The 20,351-nt window shown below is 37.1% G+C and overlaps 1 protein-coding gene across 2 annotated transcripts; it reads right to left on the bottom strand.

The window, feature by feature from the left end:
• Positions 1-3,035: 3,035 nt before the first annotated feature.
• LOC131620479 (putative FBD-associated F-box protein At5g56700) lies at positions 3,036-6,798 on the bottom strand. 2 transcript variants are annotated; one of them, XM_058891562.1, is made up of 5 exons: positions 6,174-6,798; positions 5,636-6,056; positions 5,231-5,380; positions 4,818-5,106; positions 3,117-3,501 (listed from the first exon to the last, which is right to left on the bottom strand). In XM_058891562.1, exons 1-4 carry the CDS (start codon positions 6,653-6,655, stop codon positions 4,819-4,821), a joined length of 1,341 nt encoding a protein of 446 aa, XP_058747545.1. In that variant the 5' UTR covers positions 6,656-6,798; the 3' UTR covers positions 3,117-3,501; position 4,818. The 2 variants fall into 2 exon arrangements, with proteins under 2 accessions (XP_058747546.1, XP_058747545.1); XM_058891563.1 differs by lacking the exon at positions 5,231-5,380 and having other exon boundaries at positions 3,036-3,501.
• Between the last annotated feature and the right edge of the window lie 13,553 nt (positions 6,799-20,351).

Genomic DNA, 20,351 nt, shown 5'->3' with positions numbered 1-20,351 from the left:
GTGAATGTGTTTCCAAAAATGAAGGAGGATATGGAGGGTTTGGTGTGTGTTTATATACATTGAACGCGTTCGGAGATGCTTCTCTGAAACCTTAACTTAATTTGAAAACAAGGGTTACTTTAAAAATGCATTTGCGAATAAACCCTAAAACACATTCGCAGATACATCTCTAAATTAAATTTATTTAAAGTGAGGATATGATGCGTTCGTAGATACATCTCCAAAAATTGGAGGTATTTTTTACTTTTCACAAGAACCTAGGAGATAACTGAGGTAGCTGGTACCAAACCAAGTATACCTTTCCGTTAGTGAATGAGGAGGATGTCCGCAACTTGGACGACAAAGTTACTGACATTGAAATAAGGCAATGTGTTTTCGACATGAAGCCCTAAAAAGCGCCTGGACCAGATAGTTTTCCGGCGGGCTTCTACCAACGCTCTTGCATAGTTGGCAATAAATTTTGTGAGTTTGTGAGAAAATTTTGGGAGAAACCTGATACAATTGCTCAGGTGAAGCAAACTAACATTTGCTTGATTCCGAAGATTGATAAGCCTATCCTGGTTTCTCAATTCCGCCCTATTTCGTTATGCAACAACCTGTACAAGGTAGTTAGTAAGATCATTGTGAGCAGACTCAAAAAGCACATGAAAACGCTAATTTCTCCTTACCAAACAGGTTTCATTCCAGGGAGACTCATTCACGAAAATATAATAATTGCTAGGGAAGCTTTGCATACTATGGAAAAGATGAAAGGTAAGAATGGTTACTTTGTCATAAAGTTTTATTTGTCGAAAGCGTACGATAAACTCAGGCGGGAGTTTATCTGGAACATTATGCAAGAAGCCAATTTTCCTAAAAAGATGAGAAATATTATCATGCAGGCAATCACCAGTGTTGAAACTAACGTGAATTGGCATGACGCTCAGAATGGATTTTTACGTCCTCAACAAGGCATTCGACAGGGCGATCCAATATCTCCGTATTTATTTGTGTTGTGTATGGATAAGCTTTCCCACCTCATTGAAGAGGAAGTTGATGTTAGCAGGTGGAAGAGTTTGAAGCTTGGCAAGAACGGTGTGAGGATCTCGCACTTAATGTTCGCGGAAGCTTTGTTGTTATTCAGAGAAGCTACTGAGAGACAAATTCAGTGTGTCATGCAAACTTTGGATACGTTTTGTAAGATGTCGGGGCAAGAGGTTAGTGAAGACAAAACTAGTATCCTCTTCTCAAAGAATGTTGCGAGAAGTATGCAATTGAAGATCCTGCAAGCTCCAAAGTTTAGGCATACGTGATGCTTTGGATAATATCTCGAAGTCCCGCTACATGATTTTCAATATATTATTGACCAAGTTGCGGGCAAGCTTCTTAGCTGGGTGAGAGACAACTTATCTTTAGCAGGAAGAATAACTCTTGCTAATAGTGTAGCAATCTCTTTGTACCCGATGATGAAAAACAGACTTCCTCGGACCTGTCTTGATGAGATTCAGCAGCTGCAAAGACAATTCGTTTGGGGAGATAGTGATGAGAAGAAGAAAATGCATGATATAGCTTGGGATGTTGTTACAAAACCGAAACAGCAAGGTGGTGTGGGTCTGGGAAAGCTTAACACTCTTAATGATGTGTGCTTGATGAAGCTTGGCTGAAAGGTTTATACTAATGCCAATGATTTGTGGTGCCAAGTCTTACGAAAGAAATATAATGTCATGGAGGATCAGGATTGTATGAGGACCAGGGAAACCGATTCTAGCCTATGGAAGGATATTGCTAGAACTATTCCATTAATGAGGAACACGGGTAGGTGGATTGTTGGAGACATAAATCAGATTCAGGCGTGGGAAGACAAATGGATGGGAAAGGAGTTTTGTATAAACAAATTTGATGTTATTATTCTCGAGGATCTTAGAGGAGCCAAAGTGCGCGACTTTTTAAATGAGAGTGGAGAGTGGAACTTCAGCTTGCTTAATTCGTGGATTCCGCACCAGCAGATTGCTAAGTTACGATCGTGTGCGCCCCCAGGTGTGACTCATTTTGTTGACCGTTTTTGTTTTGCAGGTACTACTGATGATACTTTTTCGGTTAAAGCCATGTATCCTGAGTTGGAGGATAATGAAGGAGACATTGAAGACGAGGACTGGGCAAAGATCTAGAAAGTTGCTGTTCCCAAAAGGTGTCGAACATTTTTATGGTTACTGAAGCATGATCGTCTCCTGACAAACTTTAGCAAGCATAAGAAAGGGCTGGGAAATGCAGGTTGCTTGCTTTGTGGCAACGTTTGCGAAACAACATTTCATGCGTTTAGAGATTTTCTAAATATCTGGTTGTGGAGGAATCATTAGAGACCACATTGGAGGGTGGAGAGGAAGTTTTTCTAAATATCTAGGGAGATGTACTGCCATTAATGCTGAATTTTGGGGAGTTTTTGAAGGTCTAAAGCTCACTCTTTCTTTGGGTATCAAAAGGGTAAAAGTGAACGTTGATTCAAAGACAGTTGTGAAAGCTATAGAAGAAGGTGTTACTGGAGACTTGGATTGTGTTTCTCTCCCGAGGCAGATCAAGGAGATCATTGTGTTGCATGAGATTGTTGTCATCTCGTATGCTCACAGATCCACAAACATGTGGGCAGGCGTGTTAGCAAGTAGAGGTTGTTTGGATCAGAGTGATTCAGTGCACCAAGTTGCCCATGAGTTTCTCTGGCCGCTTATGACGGCGGACTCGTTAGGGATTGGCAGTTTCTTTACTGATCCGTTGTAGTTGCTTCTTTTTTCAGGCTTATGCCCTCCATTGTATAAAAAAAAAAACCTAGGAGAAAATATAAGAGTGGGAAAAGAAAATACCTAACTTTTATGCTATGAAAAGATATTTGTGTCTTTTATGCTATGAAAAGATATTTGTGTCTGGTTCATGAAAAGCATATCTCGATGGATCATGATGTCCTGGCTAGCTAATGGCTTGAGACACTTAATTAAAAAAAATATAGAAAAAAATCTTACCCCCTACAGATTTCCCAGCAATGATTTAGATGTGTTACACAGATGGAAGAATTCTGTAGAAGTTCGTCAACTTTTCCAGACTTGTTTTTTTTTTTCTTTTTCAAATCGATACCTCAAGTAATGTTTTGGTTTTTGACAATTTTTATTATTTGAGAGCCTTATTTCTGATGATGATATTTATAGATGGTTACCAAAAGGAAAAATTAAATTATTTTGCATCTGCTAATTTTTCATATAACAATATAATATCAGGCTAAAGTGCCTTCCTTAGATTAATCTAGGACATTAAATATTTCTTAAATATGCAGCAAACTTCAAACACAGATACAAATAAATAGTCACTCTAAAATTGGTATGACATTTTACATACCCTGTTTGATATTAGTAACTGAAAAGCAAAATAGATATTTATATGTTTTGATATCAATGTCATCTTTTTAATGAAGCCCCCGAGCATTTGACAGAACATTGATTTTGACTGCATCCGAAATCATGGCACTCCAAATACACACTGCCAAGCATATAGCAGAAAAAGTTATTCAAAGCCAACAAGACCAAAAAATTAAGAATCTGCAAATACGTAAAGAGTTTGCTGAAATACAAAAAGCTACCAAGTCACACAATTTCAAGCCATAGACATAATCAGGTTTTACAAATCATATTCATAACATATAGTATTATTAAAATAATTTGAATATGTTAAGCTATGTAATAAGATAAAACAAGTTGAGAATGTAAGCTACATATATAACAGATAATTTGAAACTGCTCTTCTGTTTTTCTTTGCCCAAACTATTCTCACCAAAATTAAATTTTGGCATGCAAGTTAAGCCTATGCTAACTTTAAGGCTATACAAACACCAACAGATATTAGTAGGAAAACGCAACAGATAACTATTTCTGGTTTCCCGGATCCTCAATTTACAACCTTTGAGATTTTTCCGTTTTTTAATAAATGACAGTCATTAATGACAGTGATGTAGCACAACTTACTTAAGCATTTCATAGTGGAACTATGTTGCTTTCACAAAAATCAAGCTTCTTCGGCTCGTTAGCCATGAGATTTCATGACTTTTTCAAGATATTAAGGTCTAGAACAGGTGTTTGGGTCTGGGAAGGTCAGTGGAACCGTGGAGATCGGAAAGTTGGGTCACATCATCAAAAATGGGGAGACCATAAACCCATATTACTAACATGAGAACATCTAATTTGGTTTGATTCTCACTATAAGTTTTAATTGTATTTTAAAATATGATAATATTTTCTCTATTTTTTCGGAAAGCAAATTTTCTTTTTATTAGGTTTTCTAGAAGATCAATCAATCTCACAAATACAGAAATCATAACCAGATTATAATAGAGTGGTTCATTCACAAAGGTGACCCGGATTCATCAAAGTGCGAACCAACACCCCAAATAAACAAAGATTTGTTTGCAAAAATAACTAACATTAGCACTTGGAAGAAAATCAATGAGTAACATTACGTAGCATTTCATCTAGGAAAATTCTATTAATTTCAATAAGCATGTAAAGGTCATCATTTTCTTCAACCTTATAAATCTTGCAAATTTCAATGAGCATGAAATCCTAAAGCAAACATTGTTATAGGGGAAAAGTTTAGAATATTTTCCCAACTAGATATTATCATATGAGGAGATAACTACATCAAATAAAATTTGGAATTGGATTAAAGTTGAGCCATAGTTGAAAGTGTGTGCAATGCATATTGTAAAAATACAAGGCACATATAGTTGTCATGAAGGTAGAACTAAGCCAGGCTGAACGAACTTTGATACATAAAAAAAAGTAGATGGCAAGAGTTTTCACCTTAAGAAGATACAGCAGGGTCACATTTAAGTTTGCACCTACGGGATCTCCTTGGTATGTCACATAATCTTTTGAGAGAACAGTACTTGTTTGTCAGATCCATTGAAGTATCAAATGAAATAAGCATTGTCTTCAACATATGTCCATTATGCAAAATATATTCAACAAATGTCAACTCATCTTCAAACCCTTGATATCCTTCTATGTGAATATAACCCAGGTGGAATTTGAGACCCTTAGGAACTGTTGTTGACTTTGGGTCCCATGTCCTTAAAGGTGGTTGTTCCTCCTATAAACATTAAGACACAACATGAGTCAAACATATATTTGCATGTCTGTATAGATAAATAGATAGAAATATATGCATACATAAACAAACCATTGTCTGAATTAAACTTGAGAAGCAAACAAACCTTGTTGCTCTGGATTGTTAAAACTTCAATCATATGACACTTGTCAAGCACGTTGACTAGAAGATTTGTGTTGAAACAGGGAAGAATGAACTTTAGATAAAGCAAATTACGAAATTCAGGATAATTTAGAACCTGAGGTTGAAGTGACCACTGCTTGACCATCATGTAAACAACAAGTGGAGGCACAATATAAGTTTAAGAGCACACATACAAATAAGTATAAACCAGAAGAATAAGGGAAAATTATAGTGATCTCCCCTGGAATAACCATGTTAAGTTAAGCGGAGGAAATTGTCACGTCAACATATAAATAAAAGAGGTTTGTGTGAATCTAAAAGTGGTGTTTATGACATTTAGACAGAATTTAGGGGGTTAGTGTAATTTGCCATAATAATAAATCTTCACCTTTGATGTCGAATGACGCAACTGTATATCTAACCCATTAGAGGAGGTTTGGAGGCGGTAGAGAATAGAGTTAGGGTCGACAGACTCACTTATTTGTGAGGGAAAGAAGTCCATGAATGCTTCCACCATACTCTGGAAGTTGCCAATAATGCCAAATGTTTCGTTGGGGAAACAATCTACTTCAAGACAAGTCCAAGAGAAAGTCCCATCGTTGAAATTCAACCTCTGAGAAGAGGGTGGCACAGGATGTATGGTCCAATATTCGGGCACAAAGCAAACATGCTCGAGAGTTTCAAGGATGGGGCAGGCAGAGAGCAAGAGAAATTCGGAATCGACAATAGAAAAATCGAGTTTGAGCAACTTAAGTGATGGAAAATGAAGCTTAAAACCTTGAACATTCATTTCGATTGCACCAAGAAGACTGCATTGTTTTCAAAAGACATTAGTACTTATGATGAAAGAGAGCTTGAACTGATGACATAAATATTTTAGGATATTATAATTTCTAAAGACACATGATGGCATTAAATTAGGTTACCTGAGGGAAACAAGATTGTTGCAATTCAAAAGCGAGTGAGGGAGGTTCAAACGCCAATCGCAGTCGAAAATTGAGAGAGACAGTTGTTCAAGGTTGGGGTTAATGGCAGCACGGATCCACATATCGGCGCAGTCACAGCGATGGTTGGAATTTTGAATGTCGCAATGGAGTTGAAAGTTTCGAATGTCGCGGAATTTGCGGAAGGCGAGCACAGCATTGACGAAAAGTGCAAATTTTTTGAACCTTTTGGACTCTTGGACTGTCTTAAACGAGTCCTGATCAAAGTCGAAAGCTTGCAGATGCTGCCATAGGTGACGCCACCTGCGAGAAACGAGAGTCATGGTAGTCACAGACGTTTTGGTTGGGAGGAACGATAGGATGTGGCACAGTACAGAATCCGGTAAGCTACTCATCCGGTCGGTGACTCCTCCATGCTTTTCGACTTCTTTCCGTCGTTTACAGGTTAACAACTTCGGGGCCATCGCCAAATCGGTGACTCTGAGAAATTAGTATTTGAAAGCGTTCATTAGAACCGGCACAAAGGGTATTCTACTATAACAAGAAATGGGAATAAGAACCGCTCTAGTGAAGTAGATAAGCTCACTTCCCAAGCAAAAATGTACTCCCTGCGTCCCAAAATCTAAGAGATAAAACAAAAAACACACTTATTAAGGAAAAGTAAAAGGACAATAATTTAGATGATGATTTTTTTTAATTTTTTTTTTAATAATTGTCTTGGGAATATGTAAAAACAATTATAATTGGTGGTTGTTTATAGAAAAAATGAGAGAGAAAATAAATTAAATGCAATTTGCATTTAATTCCACCTTGAAAAGATTAAAGTTAATTTTTTTCTCTTATATTTTGGGATAAGAAAAATGTTTTTTTTTCTCTTATAATTTGGGACAGAGGGAGTATACTTCTACAAGTTAACTAATTACTTCATATCTTAACTAAAAAGTATTTCAGGTTATTTTCTTAAAATTATTTGTGATAGTCTAATTGGTACTAATATGTTAAATCTTGTAAGAAAAAAAACATTAACTAATGTTGAGGTGGCTATCTTGTTGGATGTATTTATTGTAATTTAAAGGAATCAAAATATTAAAATTTTGATATAATTTTGTTTTAATGTAAAAATGAAATCAAGCTAAGAATCATATTTTGTACAATATTGTGAGAAATTTACACTACGATGACCGTCATTTGCAACACAACATCGATATCAATCAAAATTGCAAAATCTACAATGTGAACGCAATCGTTTTTTAAAACTTTGTTCCTATATAGAACATTATGATAAAAGTTAGTACATGCAGTCAACTCCACTAAATAAAATAAGATTTGATTGTAACGTTCCATATTTTTTTTTCATGGCAAGCATGCAATCACCTTTTGTGTGAAAATAGTATTCCACCTTTAAGCCCATTCCTAAAGGAAGATTATGGTTGTATTCAAATTCAGATAATGCCTCACCAGCTTCGAAACACAAACTTGTCATGCATTGCGGTGGACAATATGAAAACTCTAGAGTAAAGTGTTATTGATCATCGTCTAAGTCATGGTCATTTGGACTTCAACAACACTAATTATTTGTTTCACAATGGTCGAAATGCACCACATTAATAGAGTTCAACTTCAATTTGGAATGCATCAGAATATTTTAGATCCATACTTAAAAAATAACACAAAAGTCAAGTGACTCACCAATGGACATTCTTAAATTGTAAAGACTTCAACAGAGCGGAGTGTCTTCGATGAAAGAGCGAGCTATCCCAACTATGTCATAGGCAAATATAACATGTCTACTATGTAAACCAAATAGTGAATATATGACATGAAATAGATCGATTACAATTGGATACCTCTTTAAAAATAGATTGTTAATTACCCACGTGAACGATCATCTTCTTCAAACATCTAGCACTCTTAACCGCAAACATACGCTAAATTTCCAACACAACTCATTCACCCCAACACGCATCATCATATCTTTAATAGCCAAAACTAATGCATGCAAAACACTCAACAACAATAGTGAGAACTTAACCCTTTATTCCTACAACAATGACCATGCATCAATCCATCAAACTTACACCACAACAATAATTTTCTTTTTATCCAACACAACCAATCACTTCAAGTCCAACCAAAGAATAAAACTTCTATCACTACAAGAATAAATCAAATTTGTCAGGAGCTAAACCCCTCATTAAAGGCAAAAACCCCTCACAGATACAAAATTTGCGAGGGGACAACTCTCTTAGCAAAACAGGGGGGTCGCAAATTAATTACCGAGGGGTGACACATTTCGCTAAATTGCCAGGGGCATATCCCCTCGCTAAATGTAATACCAACTTTGTTCTCTGCAACACGCAGACGTAGGCACCAGCTAGTAGTCAAAAGGGGGCAGACTGCGTCAGATATTTTGCTTGGGGAAAAGCCCCCTCGCAAAATGCAATACTTTTCACGTTGCTTGGGGATAAGCCCCTGGCAAATTGTTTTCTATTTGAAAAAAAAATATTTTATAAAATCATACCTAATAATTAAAATAAAAATATAATTATAATATAATTTGAATTAAAATATATATATAATTTAAATTAAAACGAAATTAATATAAATAATTAATATTTAAGCAAATATAATAAAAATAAAATTCCATACGAAATTACAATAATACTTAAAAATAAGTTCAAAATAGTTAACACAAATTGTACCATACAAATTAAAATAAAATTAAATATTCAAATTTAATTATTCTCTTCATCTTGTTCCTCCTCTTCTTCAACAACTCCTCCATATCCACTAGTTCCTCCAAATCCACCACCGATATTTTGTGAAGCAAAAAATTGATCAAACATTTGTGCCCGCTCGTTTGCAATCCGCATTGCTTCTTGATACTCTTGTGCCTACCTCCTCATTTCTTCCCGTAATTCTCTTTCTCTTCTTTGCATTTCCTCCTGCATCTCTAATTGTTTTCTCTTCATCTCTTCAATTTCCAAATTTCTTGCTGCTACTTGTTGTGCTGCCTCAGTATTTGCCAAGTTTGTCACAGTTTCAAGCATTTCGGCGGTTAATATAGGTGGAGTGGATGATCCTTCTCCATCAGCATATCTCATTTTGAAATCTCTACTACGCCGCTTGATATTTTTGGAATACCCTCTAGTACAATACATTCTCCCATTTTTCTTCTTTCCACCTAAAACCTTATACCAAGTCTGAAAACCAATACTAGGATCAACAGGATACCCCGGTGGTGGTTCAGGTATTTCAGGATGTTCTGACAACTTTATGGCAAGTTCTCTATCAAAATTCTCCTATATAAAAAATTAAATGTTATCATGATTCAAATAAATTATGTACATATTGTTAGACGATGTGGATGGTCTAGAGGGGGGTGAATAGACCACCTTTTTCCGACTTAAGAAAAATTTAGCTTTTGAAACGTGATTCCCCGGAATCAAACTTATCGTCTTGAACGAACAAGTTATCGGAGACCGGATATGTGCAATAACTGAAACAGATGAAAACGGTGAATTATAATTACTCGCTTTAACGAAATTATCAATTGGCTAGCATACACACTTAAAAGAGTCTTACTCGCAATGAACTGTTTAACTCAAATTGACCAAAAATTGAATGTGTAATTTTATCAAACACTTGGTCAGCGATTTTCACCAAGCTTCAATTTTTGCTCAATTATGAATTTTTACCGAAAACGAATATTGAAAAGATAAAACTAAAGACGATAAAGAACACGAGATTTGTTAAGGCAGTTCCTCTATCTTCCTCGCAGGAGTACGTTTGCCCCTAATTTCAAATGAAATTAGGAAAGTTTTATTTGATTGCAAAATTTTTAATAAGGAAAGAGTTTACCAATCACCGACTACACACATGCAGTAAAATTGAATACAATTCTTTCCTCCTCTTGATTCAAGTAGAACCAAGTCAATGTCAATGATCTTCACAGATCAAGGCCCCGATCCTTCCTTTTCAATCCTCCGATTGTAGAAAATTTGATGAGCGAATCTACAATCCCTCAATTCCTTATGCTCGGCTGAATTGAACCCAAAGCGAAGCGATCGTCAAAAACCATCAAATCAAACCCTTGATGTAGAAGGAAAAACCCTAAGGTTTTATACAAGAAACACCCTCAACAATCTTCACTCGAACAAGACAATAGTCTACTGTCGAACCTTATCAACGCACGTTCCTTACTTCGATCGAAAAGGATTATTATGTGTGATTTTCGATCAATAAGCGAAAGGTTGAAGATGAGAAGAAGCTTGAGTATATCTTTCACGTTTCTTGTTAATTTTGCTTGAGAATGATCAAAGACAATATATACCACACCCTTTGCATTAGCCACTTAAACTCAGCAGAAAAGCCAGTAATTTTAGCGATAGGTCGACTTGTCCATTTGTGTAGGTCGACCTATTGCAGTCTTGCACTTGTTTTTGGATCAAACGTGACACATGTGTCGACCTGTAGGGTCGGCGTGCGCATACCTGAGATTTCCTCAAAATGTCATGCGTCGACCTGAACAAGCAATGCGTCGACGCATTCTGCCTCAACATGGAATTTTTCTCAAGTCCACCAATAGGTCGACCTGTAGTGCTGGTGCGTCGACTTGTTGACTAAATTTTGCCAAAATTGCCTTTCCTTAATGCATCCACTTGATTCCTTTGTTTCCACATAAATTTGGTCAAGTTCACAATGTTTTGACATCATGAAAATGCACATTTGCCCTCACATACTCCCCCTTTTTGATGATGGCAAAACTTGGGAATTTTGTCAAGTGCACTAATTTCTCCTCTTGACACAATGCCTTTTCATTATTGCTTGATCCCCCTATCTGCTTGCTCCCCTTATCTTGGTGCATATATTTGCTGCAGTGTCTAGGCTAATCCAATACCTTCTCCCGCTTTGACAACATAAAAAAGAGATAAGCAATGTTATACATATATGGTGGGTATGATATCATTCAATGTTGATCATAAACAAACCTTTTTGCAATCATAGTCAAATAACACTCATTCACATAAAACGATGCTAAAGACAATATAAAAAGGCAACAATAACATAAATTACCAAACAAACCATGAGCACATAGCTCAATGTATCAGTCTTACACAAACACATACTATAGGTAAGAATTGTTCAAATAATACAATAAAATAAATTACACAAAACATATAAATTTTTCATAGATTATGCTACTGATTCATGCATGAAAAAGAACTCTAGGCATCATCATTATCATCTCTTTCTTGAGCCGGAGGTGGAGGTTGAGTAACATGAACTTGAGGAAATGGATAGTGTTGCATGAAGGAATTTGTGAAGGAGGTGAGCTGGTTGCTTTGCGAATCAATCATACCATAAAGCGTGTTGTACCTTTTCTCTTAAATGGTTGAGTAAGCCGTAAATTGTTCACCTTGCTCAGTGACACGGGTGGTCAAAGTAGTAAGGCTCATTCATTAAGTTTTGATTCTCAATTTGTTGAAGGCGCATAGCCTCAAGTAAATTTGCAACATTGGAGCTTTCATTTCCAGCACCCACATCTTCATCTTCATCTTCATCTTCACCTTCATTCTCTTCGCCTTCTTCAACATCCATATCATCTTCATCATCACTGTTTCCTCTGTTTAGGTCCGTATTGTTTCCCCTTAGCACAACTCGGTAGGATCCTGAGGTATGATTGTAGAAGAATCCCATCATGTTCAGAGTTTTCTTGGTGAACTCTTGGTCAATTGGAGTGGCCACCATGGGATGATGTTGAATCCCAATATTTGCCTTGTTCAGCACCCATTGGATGAATGAGGCATAGCAAAGTGTAGTGCCTCTACCGAATTCTTTCAACTCGAACATCCTCTTTGTGAAGAAGTGAGGCCAATTCACTTGAATTATGCTCTTGATCACCCAAACCAGATATACCTCTTATTGATCAACACGAGAGTATCCACCTTGCTTGGGTCGGATAATTCGTGCCACAATCCACTGCAAAACTCTATCAACTATTTTCAGCAATCCAGTAGTGGCAGTTCTTGGAAACAAATTGCTCCGAACAACATGATCAGCATGGGGGCGCCTCAACATATTTTTCAAGGCAACATTGTAGTCAAATTGAGCCATCACATTTGTATCGGTCACAGTTACCGCATCATCACTTAGCGGAAAGAGACCAACATGCTTCCAGGTATTTTCAGTAATAGAATATGTAGTAGTGCCCATTTGAAAATTGAACGAGCTACCATGGAAAGTTCCTTCCATTCCATTATAGAAAATCCGAACCAAATCTTCATTATAGTCATGACTTAATTCCAGAAAAGTACCCAATTTTTGAACATCCAGCAAATCAATAATCTGTTGCAAATGTAGTATACGCATGGTTCCACTAAACAACATGAATTGCTTAATAATATTCCTTTTACTAAACTTAGAAGAGTAGGATTCAACTGGTTCATCGGGTATGGGAGAGATAGCAGTTACCGGTTCAGGTTGTTGTTGAGAAGAGGAGTCTCCCTTGTGAGCTCTCTTTCTTGAGGACTTGTGTGAAGCCATTGATGAAGGATTGAGATGATTTTGAGAGAAATTGGGATGGGAAGTTTAGGGTTTTCAGAGGGGAGCTCGACGGCACAGAGAGAAAGAGGAGGAAATGATTTTGCCCTTCACACTTTTTAAATTTAACCTATTTTTGAAAATCTGCGACCGATGCGTTGACCTATGCAGGTCATGCATCGACGCATTAGCATTAAATCTTTAAAAAATTTCTTTCAATAGGTCGACTCATGGAAAGAGTAGGTCGACCTATTTTTGGCATTTTTCCAAAAATAGTTAAATTTAATGTATGTATGCATGAGACTACCAAAATATGCATACCACATACACAATTATGAACAAATTAGCAAGTTTACCATATTGATGCATTATTTTGAGACGAGTCTAAGATTGAAACAATATTACCTTTACACATGGGAGATAGAGAAATATGCCCTCGCATATCTTGAATACACACTTCAACACATTTATGAGAGCATAGATAATGATAATAATAATAAATAGAGCACGTGCAACTACTCATAGTTGCAACCTATCTGATATATCAAGGACACCAAGTTCCCTACGAATATGAAAGAAAGGCTTGGTAGCTAGTGGTTTTGTAAATATATCGGCAAGTTGATTTTTGCTATCAACATGCTCAAACACTACATCACCTTTCTCCATATGGTCTCTAAGAAAATGGTGTCGAATTTTTATGTGTTTAGTGCGAGAGTGCAAGACCGGGTTTTTGGTTAAATTTATAGCACTTGTGTTATCACAAAAGATGGGAATATGATCAAGCTTGACATTGAAGTCAAGTAATTGTTGCTTGAGCCATAAGATTTGAGCACAACAATTACCGGCCGCCACATATTCCGCCTCGGCGGTTGACAAAGCAACAGAAACCTGTTCCTTGCTATGCCAACTCACTAAGGAATTTGAGAAGAAACGACATGTACCACTAGTGCTTTTCCTATCTAATTTGCAACCAGGAAAGTCGGAATCGGAGTACCCAATAAAAGAACAATCAATACCTTTGGAGAACCATAAGCCATACTTAGTTGTACCAACAAGATACCTAAGTATGCGCTTAACGACCTTTAAGTGAGACTCCTTAAGACATGATTGGTATCTTTCACACATGCAAACACTAAACGTAATATCGGGACGAGAAGCGGTGAGGTAAAGTAGGGAACCGATCATACCTCTATACCTTTTTACATCAACCGGATTACCATGTTCATCCCGATCAAGATTGACCGCGGTAGGCATTGGGGTGTCATTGGCCTTTGACTTTGCCATGTCAAAGCGTTTGATAAGATCTTGACAATACTTAGTTTGACTCACAAATGTGCCTTCCTTTAGTTGCTTTATTTGGAGTCTAAGAAAGTAGTTTAGTTTGTTAGAACAAGATTTGTTCTGATCAATATTCTTAGTTTTGATGATAACAATGTATATGAATTTTGTATGAGATAATGTGGTACTCTAATACTATGCAATTTCCATTTCAGGAATTATATAAAGAGTATGCACAAAATCAGCGCAAGAAGCACTGACTCAGAAGGTTCAGCATGCAACATCAGAACATGGTCTGGCAAGACATCAGAAGATGGTCAAGCAGAATCAGAACATGGTCTATGGAAGCATCAGAAGGACTTGAGATCAGAAGTAGAAGCACTGAAGTTCTCATGGTATCACGCTAAGAAGCACTTCAAGGTCAGAAGATAAGAAGATGCTCTGCACCAAGCTGTTTGACTCTGATGATATTCAAACGTTGTTTACACAAACATCAGATCAGAAGCAAGTACAAGATGGCAGGCTACGCTGACTGACAAAAGGAACGTTAGTAGCTATTAAAGGCAACGTCAGTAGACACAGCGAAAGCAAGGTTCGAGGTAGTTGACAAAAGAGTGAAACATTAAATGCAATGCTGTACGGATTACGCAAAGCATTAAATGCTCCCAACGGTCATCTTCTCAAACGCCTATAAATAGAAGTTCTGATGAGAAGCTGAATACAACACTTGCGCAAATATACAGAAACGCTGTCAAATTCAAAAAGCTCTCAAACTTCATCTTCAACCTCACTACATTGCTGTTGTAATATATTAGTGAGACTAATCTTAAACTTAAGAGAAAATCACAGTTGTGATAATAGCTTTTTAAGAAGCATTGTAATTCTTAAAAGAATTTGTATACATTAATTTGTAAGAACTAGAGTGATCAGGTTGTTGATCAGAATACTCTAGAAAGTCTTAGAGGGTATCTAAGCAGTTTGTTCCTAGAGTGATCAGGTTGTAATCAGTATACTCTAGAAGACTTACAAGTTGTCTAAGTGGAAAACCATTGTAATCTTGTGTGATTAGTGGATTAAATCCTCAGGTGAGGTAAATCAGTCCAAGGGGGTGGACTGGACTAGTTTAGTTAACAACGAACCAGGATAAAAATCATTGTGCAAATAGTTTTTATCTTACAAGTTTTAAAGAAACACTTATTCAAACCCCCCTTTCTAAGTGTTTTTCTATCCTTCAATTGGTATCAGAGCCTGGTTCTAAGGTGCAAGCACTTAACTGTATTTAGAAAAGATTCAGGAAGAGAAAAACGCTTAAGTCAAGATGGCTGGTGAAGATCCAACAAATACATCTACATCTGGCTCTGCTGAGCAATACAATGGAAATGGTAACAATGGTTATACTAGACCACCAGTATTTGATGGTGAAAACTTTGAATACTGGAAAGATAAACTTGAAAGTTACTTCCTTGGTCTAGAAGGTGACTTATGGGATCTGCTGATGGATGGTTACAAACATCCAGTGAAAGCTACTGGTGTAAAGCTTACAAGACAAGAAATGAATGATGATCAAAAGAAGCAGTTCAAAAATCATCATAAGTGTAGGACTGTTTTGCTGAATGCTATCTCTCATGCTGAATATGAGAAGATATCTAACAGGGAAACTGCCTATGATATATATGAGTCATTGAAAATGACCCATGAAGGAAATGCCCAAGTCAAGGAGACTAAAGCTCTTGCCTTGATCCAGAAATATAAAGCCTTCAAGATGGAGGATGATGAAAATATTGAGAAGATGTTCTCAATATTTCAAACGCTAACTGCTGGATTGAGAGTTCTTGATAAGGGATACACAAGGGCTGATCATGTCAAGAAGATCATCAGAAGCTTGCCAAGAAGATGGGGTCCTATGGTGACTGCTTTCAAAATTGCCAAGAATCTGAATGAAGTCTCTCTTGAAGAATTGATCAGTGCTCTGAGGAGTCATGAAATTGAGCTGGATGCTAATGAACCTCAGAAGAAAGGTAAGTCTATTTCATTAAAATCTAATTATAAAAAATGCACTAACGCTTTTCAGGCTGAAGAAGTAGATTCTGAAGAATCAGAATCAGAAAAAGAAGATGAACTGTCCATGATCTCCAGAAGGGTAAACCAACTCTAGAAGAGCAAGCAAAGGAAGTTCAAGAGCTTCAGAAGTTCAAAGAAGCCTGAAAGAGGAGAATCTTTTGGAGGCAAAAGATCTGACAAGAAGAAGGTCATCTTCTATGAGTGCAATGAGCCTGGACACTTCAAGAATGAATGTCCAAAACTTCAGAAGGAGAATCCCGAGAAGAAGTTTCATAAGAAGAAGGGTCTTATGGCAACATGGGATGATTCTGAATCAGAATCAGAATCAGACTCTGAAGGTGAGCAAGCAAACCTTGCACTGATGGCCACAGTGGATGATGGATCAGAATCTACATCAGAATCAGATTCTGAAGAGGTATTTTCTGAACTATCTAGAGAAGAGTTAGTTTCCAGTTTAACTGAACTTCTAGAACTCAAGGCTCATCTTAGTATCAAATACAAAAAGCTGAAAAAGCTATTTGAATTTGAAACTAAGAAGCTGGAGATGGAAAACTCTGAACTGAAGGAAAAAGTTTTAAAATTATCCAAAGATGTTGGATCTCCTTCTGAATCAGAAAAATCCATTCCTAGCCTCAATCATATTGTGAAAGAATATGACTCGAGCTTCAGAAAGTTTTTATCTAGAAGTATTGGCAGAAGTCACCTTGCTTCTATGATATATGGTGTTTCTGGAAACAAAAGGATTGGCGTTGTCTATGAGGGTGATATCCCACGTAAATTTGAACCTGTAGATGATTTGAAAATCACATACAAGCCATTGTATGATCAGTTCAAATATGGCCACTCACATGATATTAGGCTCACTTCACATGCCAAAAGCTTCAACACTACACACACCAAGAAGCATGTGACACAACCAAAAAAATATCATGCTGCCAAACCTAAAGAATATCATGTTGTTCCTCCTGTTACTTATCATGCTAAACCCAAGTTCAATCAGAACTTGAGGAAAACTAACAAGAAAGGACCCAAGAAATTGTGGGTACCTAAGGAGAAGATAATTTTTGTTGCAGATATCCTTAGCAGCAAAGAAGACAAAGCACAAAATGTCATGGTACCTGGACTCTGGGTGCTCGCGACACATGACGGGAAGAAGGTCTATGTTCCAAGACCTGGTGCTTAAGTCTGGTGGAGAAGTCAAGTTTGGAGGAGATCAGAAGGGCAAGATTATTGGCTCTGGAACCATAAGTATTGGTAACTCTCCTTTCATAACTAATGTACTTCTTGTAGAAGGATTAACACATAACTTATTGTCCATAAGTCAATTAAGTGACAATGGTTATGATATAATCTTCAATCAAAAGTCTTGCAAGGCTGTAAGTCAGAAGGATGGCTCAATCCTATTTACAGGCAAGAGAAAGAATAACATTTATAAGATTGATCTTTCAGATCTTGAGAAGCAGAAGGTGACTTGCCTTATGTCTGTTTCTGAAGAGCAATGGGTCTGGCACAGAAGATTAGGACATGCTATTTTGAGAAAGATTTCTCAAATTAACAAACTAAATCTGGTCAGAAGACTCCCAAATCTGAAATACAAATCAGATGCTCTTTGTGAAGCATGTCAGAAGGGCAAGTTCTCCAAACCTGCATTCAAATCTAAGAATGTTGTCTCTTCCTCAAGGCCGTTAGAACTTCTGCACATTGATCTGTTTGGACCAGTCAAAACAGCATCTGTCAGAGGGAAGAAATATGGATTAGTCATCGTAGATGATTATAGCCGCTGGACATGGGTAAAGTTCTTAAAACACAAGGATGAGTCTCATTTAGTGTTCTTTGAATTTTGCACTCAGATTCAATCTGAGAAGGAGTGCAAAATCATAAAGGTCAGAAGTGATCATGGTGGTGAATTTGAGAACAGATTCTTTGAGGAGTTCTTCAAAGAAAATGGTATTGCCCATGATTTCTCTTGCCCTAGAACTCCACAGCAAAATGGAGTTGTAGAGCGAAAGAATAGGACTCTACAAGAAATGGCCAGAACCATGATCAATGAAACCAATATGGCTAAGCACTTCTGGGCAGAAGCAATAAACACTGCATGTTATATTCAGAATAGAATCTCTATAAGACCTATTCTAAATAAGTCTCCTTATGAATTGTGGAAGAACAGAAAGCCCACATTTCATATTTTCATCCTTTTGGATGTGTTTGTTTTATTCTGAATACTAAAGATCATCTTGGTAAGTTTGATTCTAAGGCACAAAAATGTTTCCTTCTTGGATATTCTGAACGCTCTAAAGGCTACAGAGTATACAACACTTAAACATTGGTTGTAGAAGAATCAATCAATATCAGATTTGATGATAAGCTTGGTCTTGAAAAGCCAAAGAAGTTTGAGAATTTTGCAGATATAGATATTGATATATCAGAAGCTGTAGAACCAAGAAGAAAAGTTTCAGAAGCTGAAAATCTCAGAAGCAAAGAATCAGAAGATCAAGTTGCTGCATCTTTAGAGAATCTCAGAATTTCTGAAGAGCCAACAGTCAGAAGATCTTCTAGACTCACCTCAGCTCACTCAGAAGATGTGATCCTTGGAAAGAAAGATGATCCTACCAGAACTAGATCATTTCTAAAGAATGGTAGTCAGAATCAGTGATCAAAATCAAAAGATGAAAAGCTCTATTCATCATCAGAAGCAAATGCAATGCAACACAACTGGCATCAAGTGTCCTCTGATGGTGAACACGTGTTTGCACGGTTGGTAAAAGTGTGAGTAACTGATGGGACGCCGCCCTAGGTAACTGTGTTAAATCATTTCAATTACCACGTTCTCTCACCTAACGTCACTCATCATTTAATGCATTTGATTTCAATTAATTCTTTAACTGTTCATTCTCATAAGTTTATTGCATTCTCTTTCAAGTCCACCTCTATAAATATATTTCAAATCATAACGTTTAATTTTTTCGCTCCCATTCTCTCTCTCTTTGTGCATGCATTTTTGCAACCTCTTTGCCCTTTTCTCTAACCCTAAGCGCAAACCTAGAAATATTTCTTGCAATCTCAGTACTGTTTCAATGGCTGCCTCATCATCTCTCAACGCTGGTTCCTTTGTTCCTCTTCATCTTCAAGAAGAAGAACAACAGATTGTTCCTGTGATCTCTTGCTCTATTCCCAAAAAGGAGTTGGAAGTTATATGTGAACTTATGGTAGACTTTGATAGTCTTGAAGAACATGAGTTTCTTCTTAAAGAAGATATCATTTTTCAAGGATGGACTTCATTATTTGCTGAGTTCTGTGGACCGGTTTACCCAGATCTTGTAAAAGAATTTTGGGTGCACGCTGTTGTTGCTCCTAAATCTATTTTGTCTTTTGTTCATGGGAAGTTTGTGGTCGTTACTGAAAACATCCTGAGAATGATGTTTGATCTAAGAAACCCTGAGGGTGCTCATGAATTTGATCTAAGGGCTGATTGGGATGAGGTGTTGGCTACTCTCTATACAGACGTGAAGAAAACCAATTGTGTCAAGGGCATGAAGGATCTCTACAAAATCTGGACCAAGATTCTTCTGGGGTGTTTCTATCACAGGAAATCAACCCATTCTGCAGATTTTGTCAACAATGAGCAGAAATACATTTTGTATTGCATTGCCACTCAGAAGAAGGTTGATGTTATCTACATAATCTTCAACCACATGTGGACTGCTGTGAGGGATTCCAGAAATGCCTTCAGAACAAAGAAGTGTACTATTATTCCTTTTGAAAGAATTATTACAAACCTTTTGGTTCATTCCAAGATTGTTGAGGACTTGGAAGCTCAAGGGATTATCAAAGATCTTGTTGTTGATATTGGAAGCTGCTTGAATGCTCTCACCTTGAGAAAGATGAATGTTATTGAAGCTATCAGACAAACCCCTCAACCTCTTCCTGGAGCAAGAAGCAGAAGAGATCCTATTCTTGCTGACTTTGAATCCTTCTTCAGAAGTGAGCTGCCAGGAGTCAGAACTAAATATCTGAACTCACTCAAGGAAGAAAAAGACAAAGATGCTCCTGCTAAAGGTGGTCGCAAGAAAGTCTCCACTTCCAGGCCTGCCGCTTTAGAAGATGTTTCAGAAGCTGCACCTGATGCTGTTGTCAAGAAGGAAAGAAGGACAACGCAAAAACTTGATCATCCTTCTGTTAACCAGGAGAAGGTAGTCCAAAGTGTAGCTGCTGCTACTATTGTTGTTGAGAAAGCTGCTCAAGAAGAAGTTATTGCTGAAGAAGTTCAGGAAGTTTTAG

The sequence above is a fragment of the Vicia villosa genome, linkage group LG7 (assembly GCF_029867415.1).
Source record: "Vicia villosa cultivar HV-30 ecotype Madison, WI linkage group LG7, Vvil1.0, whole genome shotgun sequence".
Taxonomy (NCBI): Eukaryota; Viridiplantae; Streptophyta; class Magnoliopsida; order Fabales; family Fabaceae; genus Vicia; species Vicia villosa.
The sequence above is the reverse complement of the archived record's forward strand: the minus strand, read 5'-3'. Positions and strand labels throughout refer to the sequence as shown.

Bases quoted from the DNA above. Each gene is read 5' to 3' on its own strand.
- LOC131620479 (XM_058891562.1), bottom strand. From the start codon at position 6,655: ATGGCCCCGAAGTTGTTAACCTGTAAACGACGGAAAGAAGTCGAAAAG. The intron at 6,057-6,173 runs GTAACCTAATTT...AAAACAATGCAG, and splicing joins AACAATCTTGTTTCCCTCAG to TCTTCTTGGTGCAATCGAAA. The intron at 5,381-5,635 runs GTGAAGATTTAT...ATGGTCAAGCAG, and splicing joins TGCGTCATTCGACATCAAAG to TGGTCACTTCAACCTCAGGT.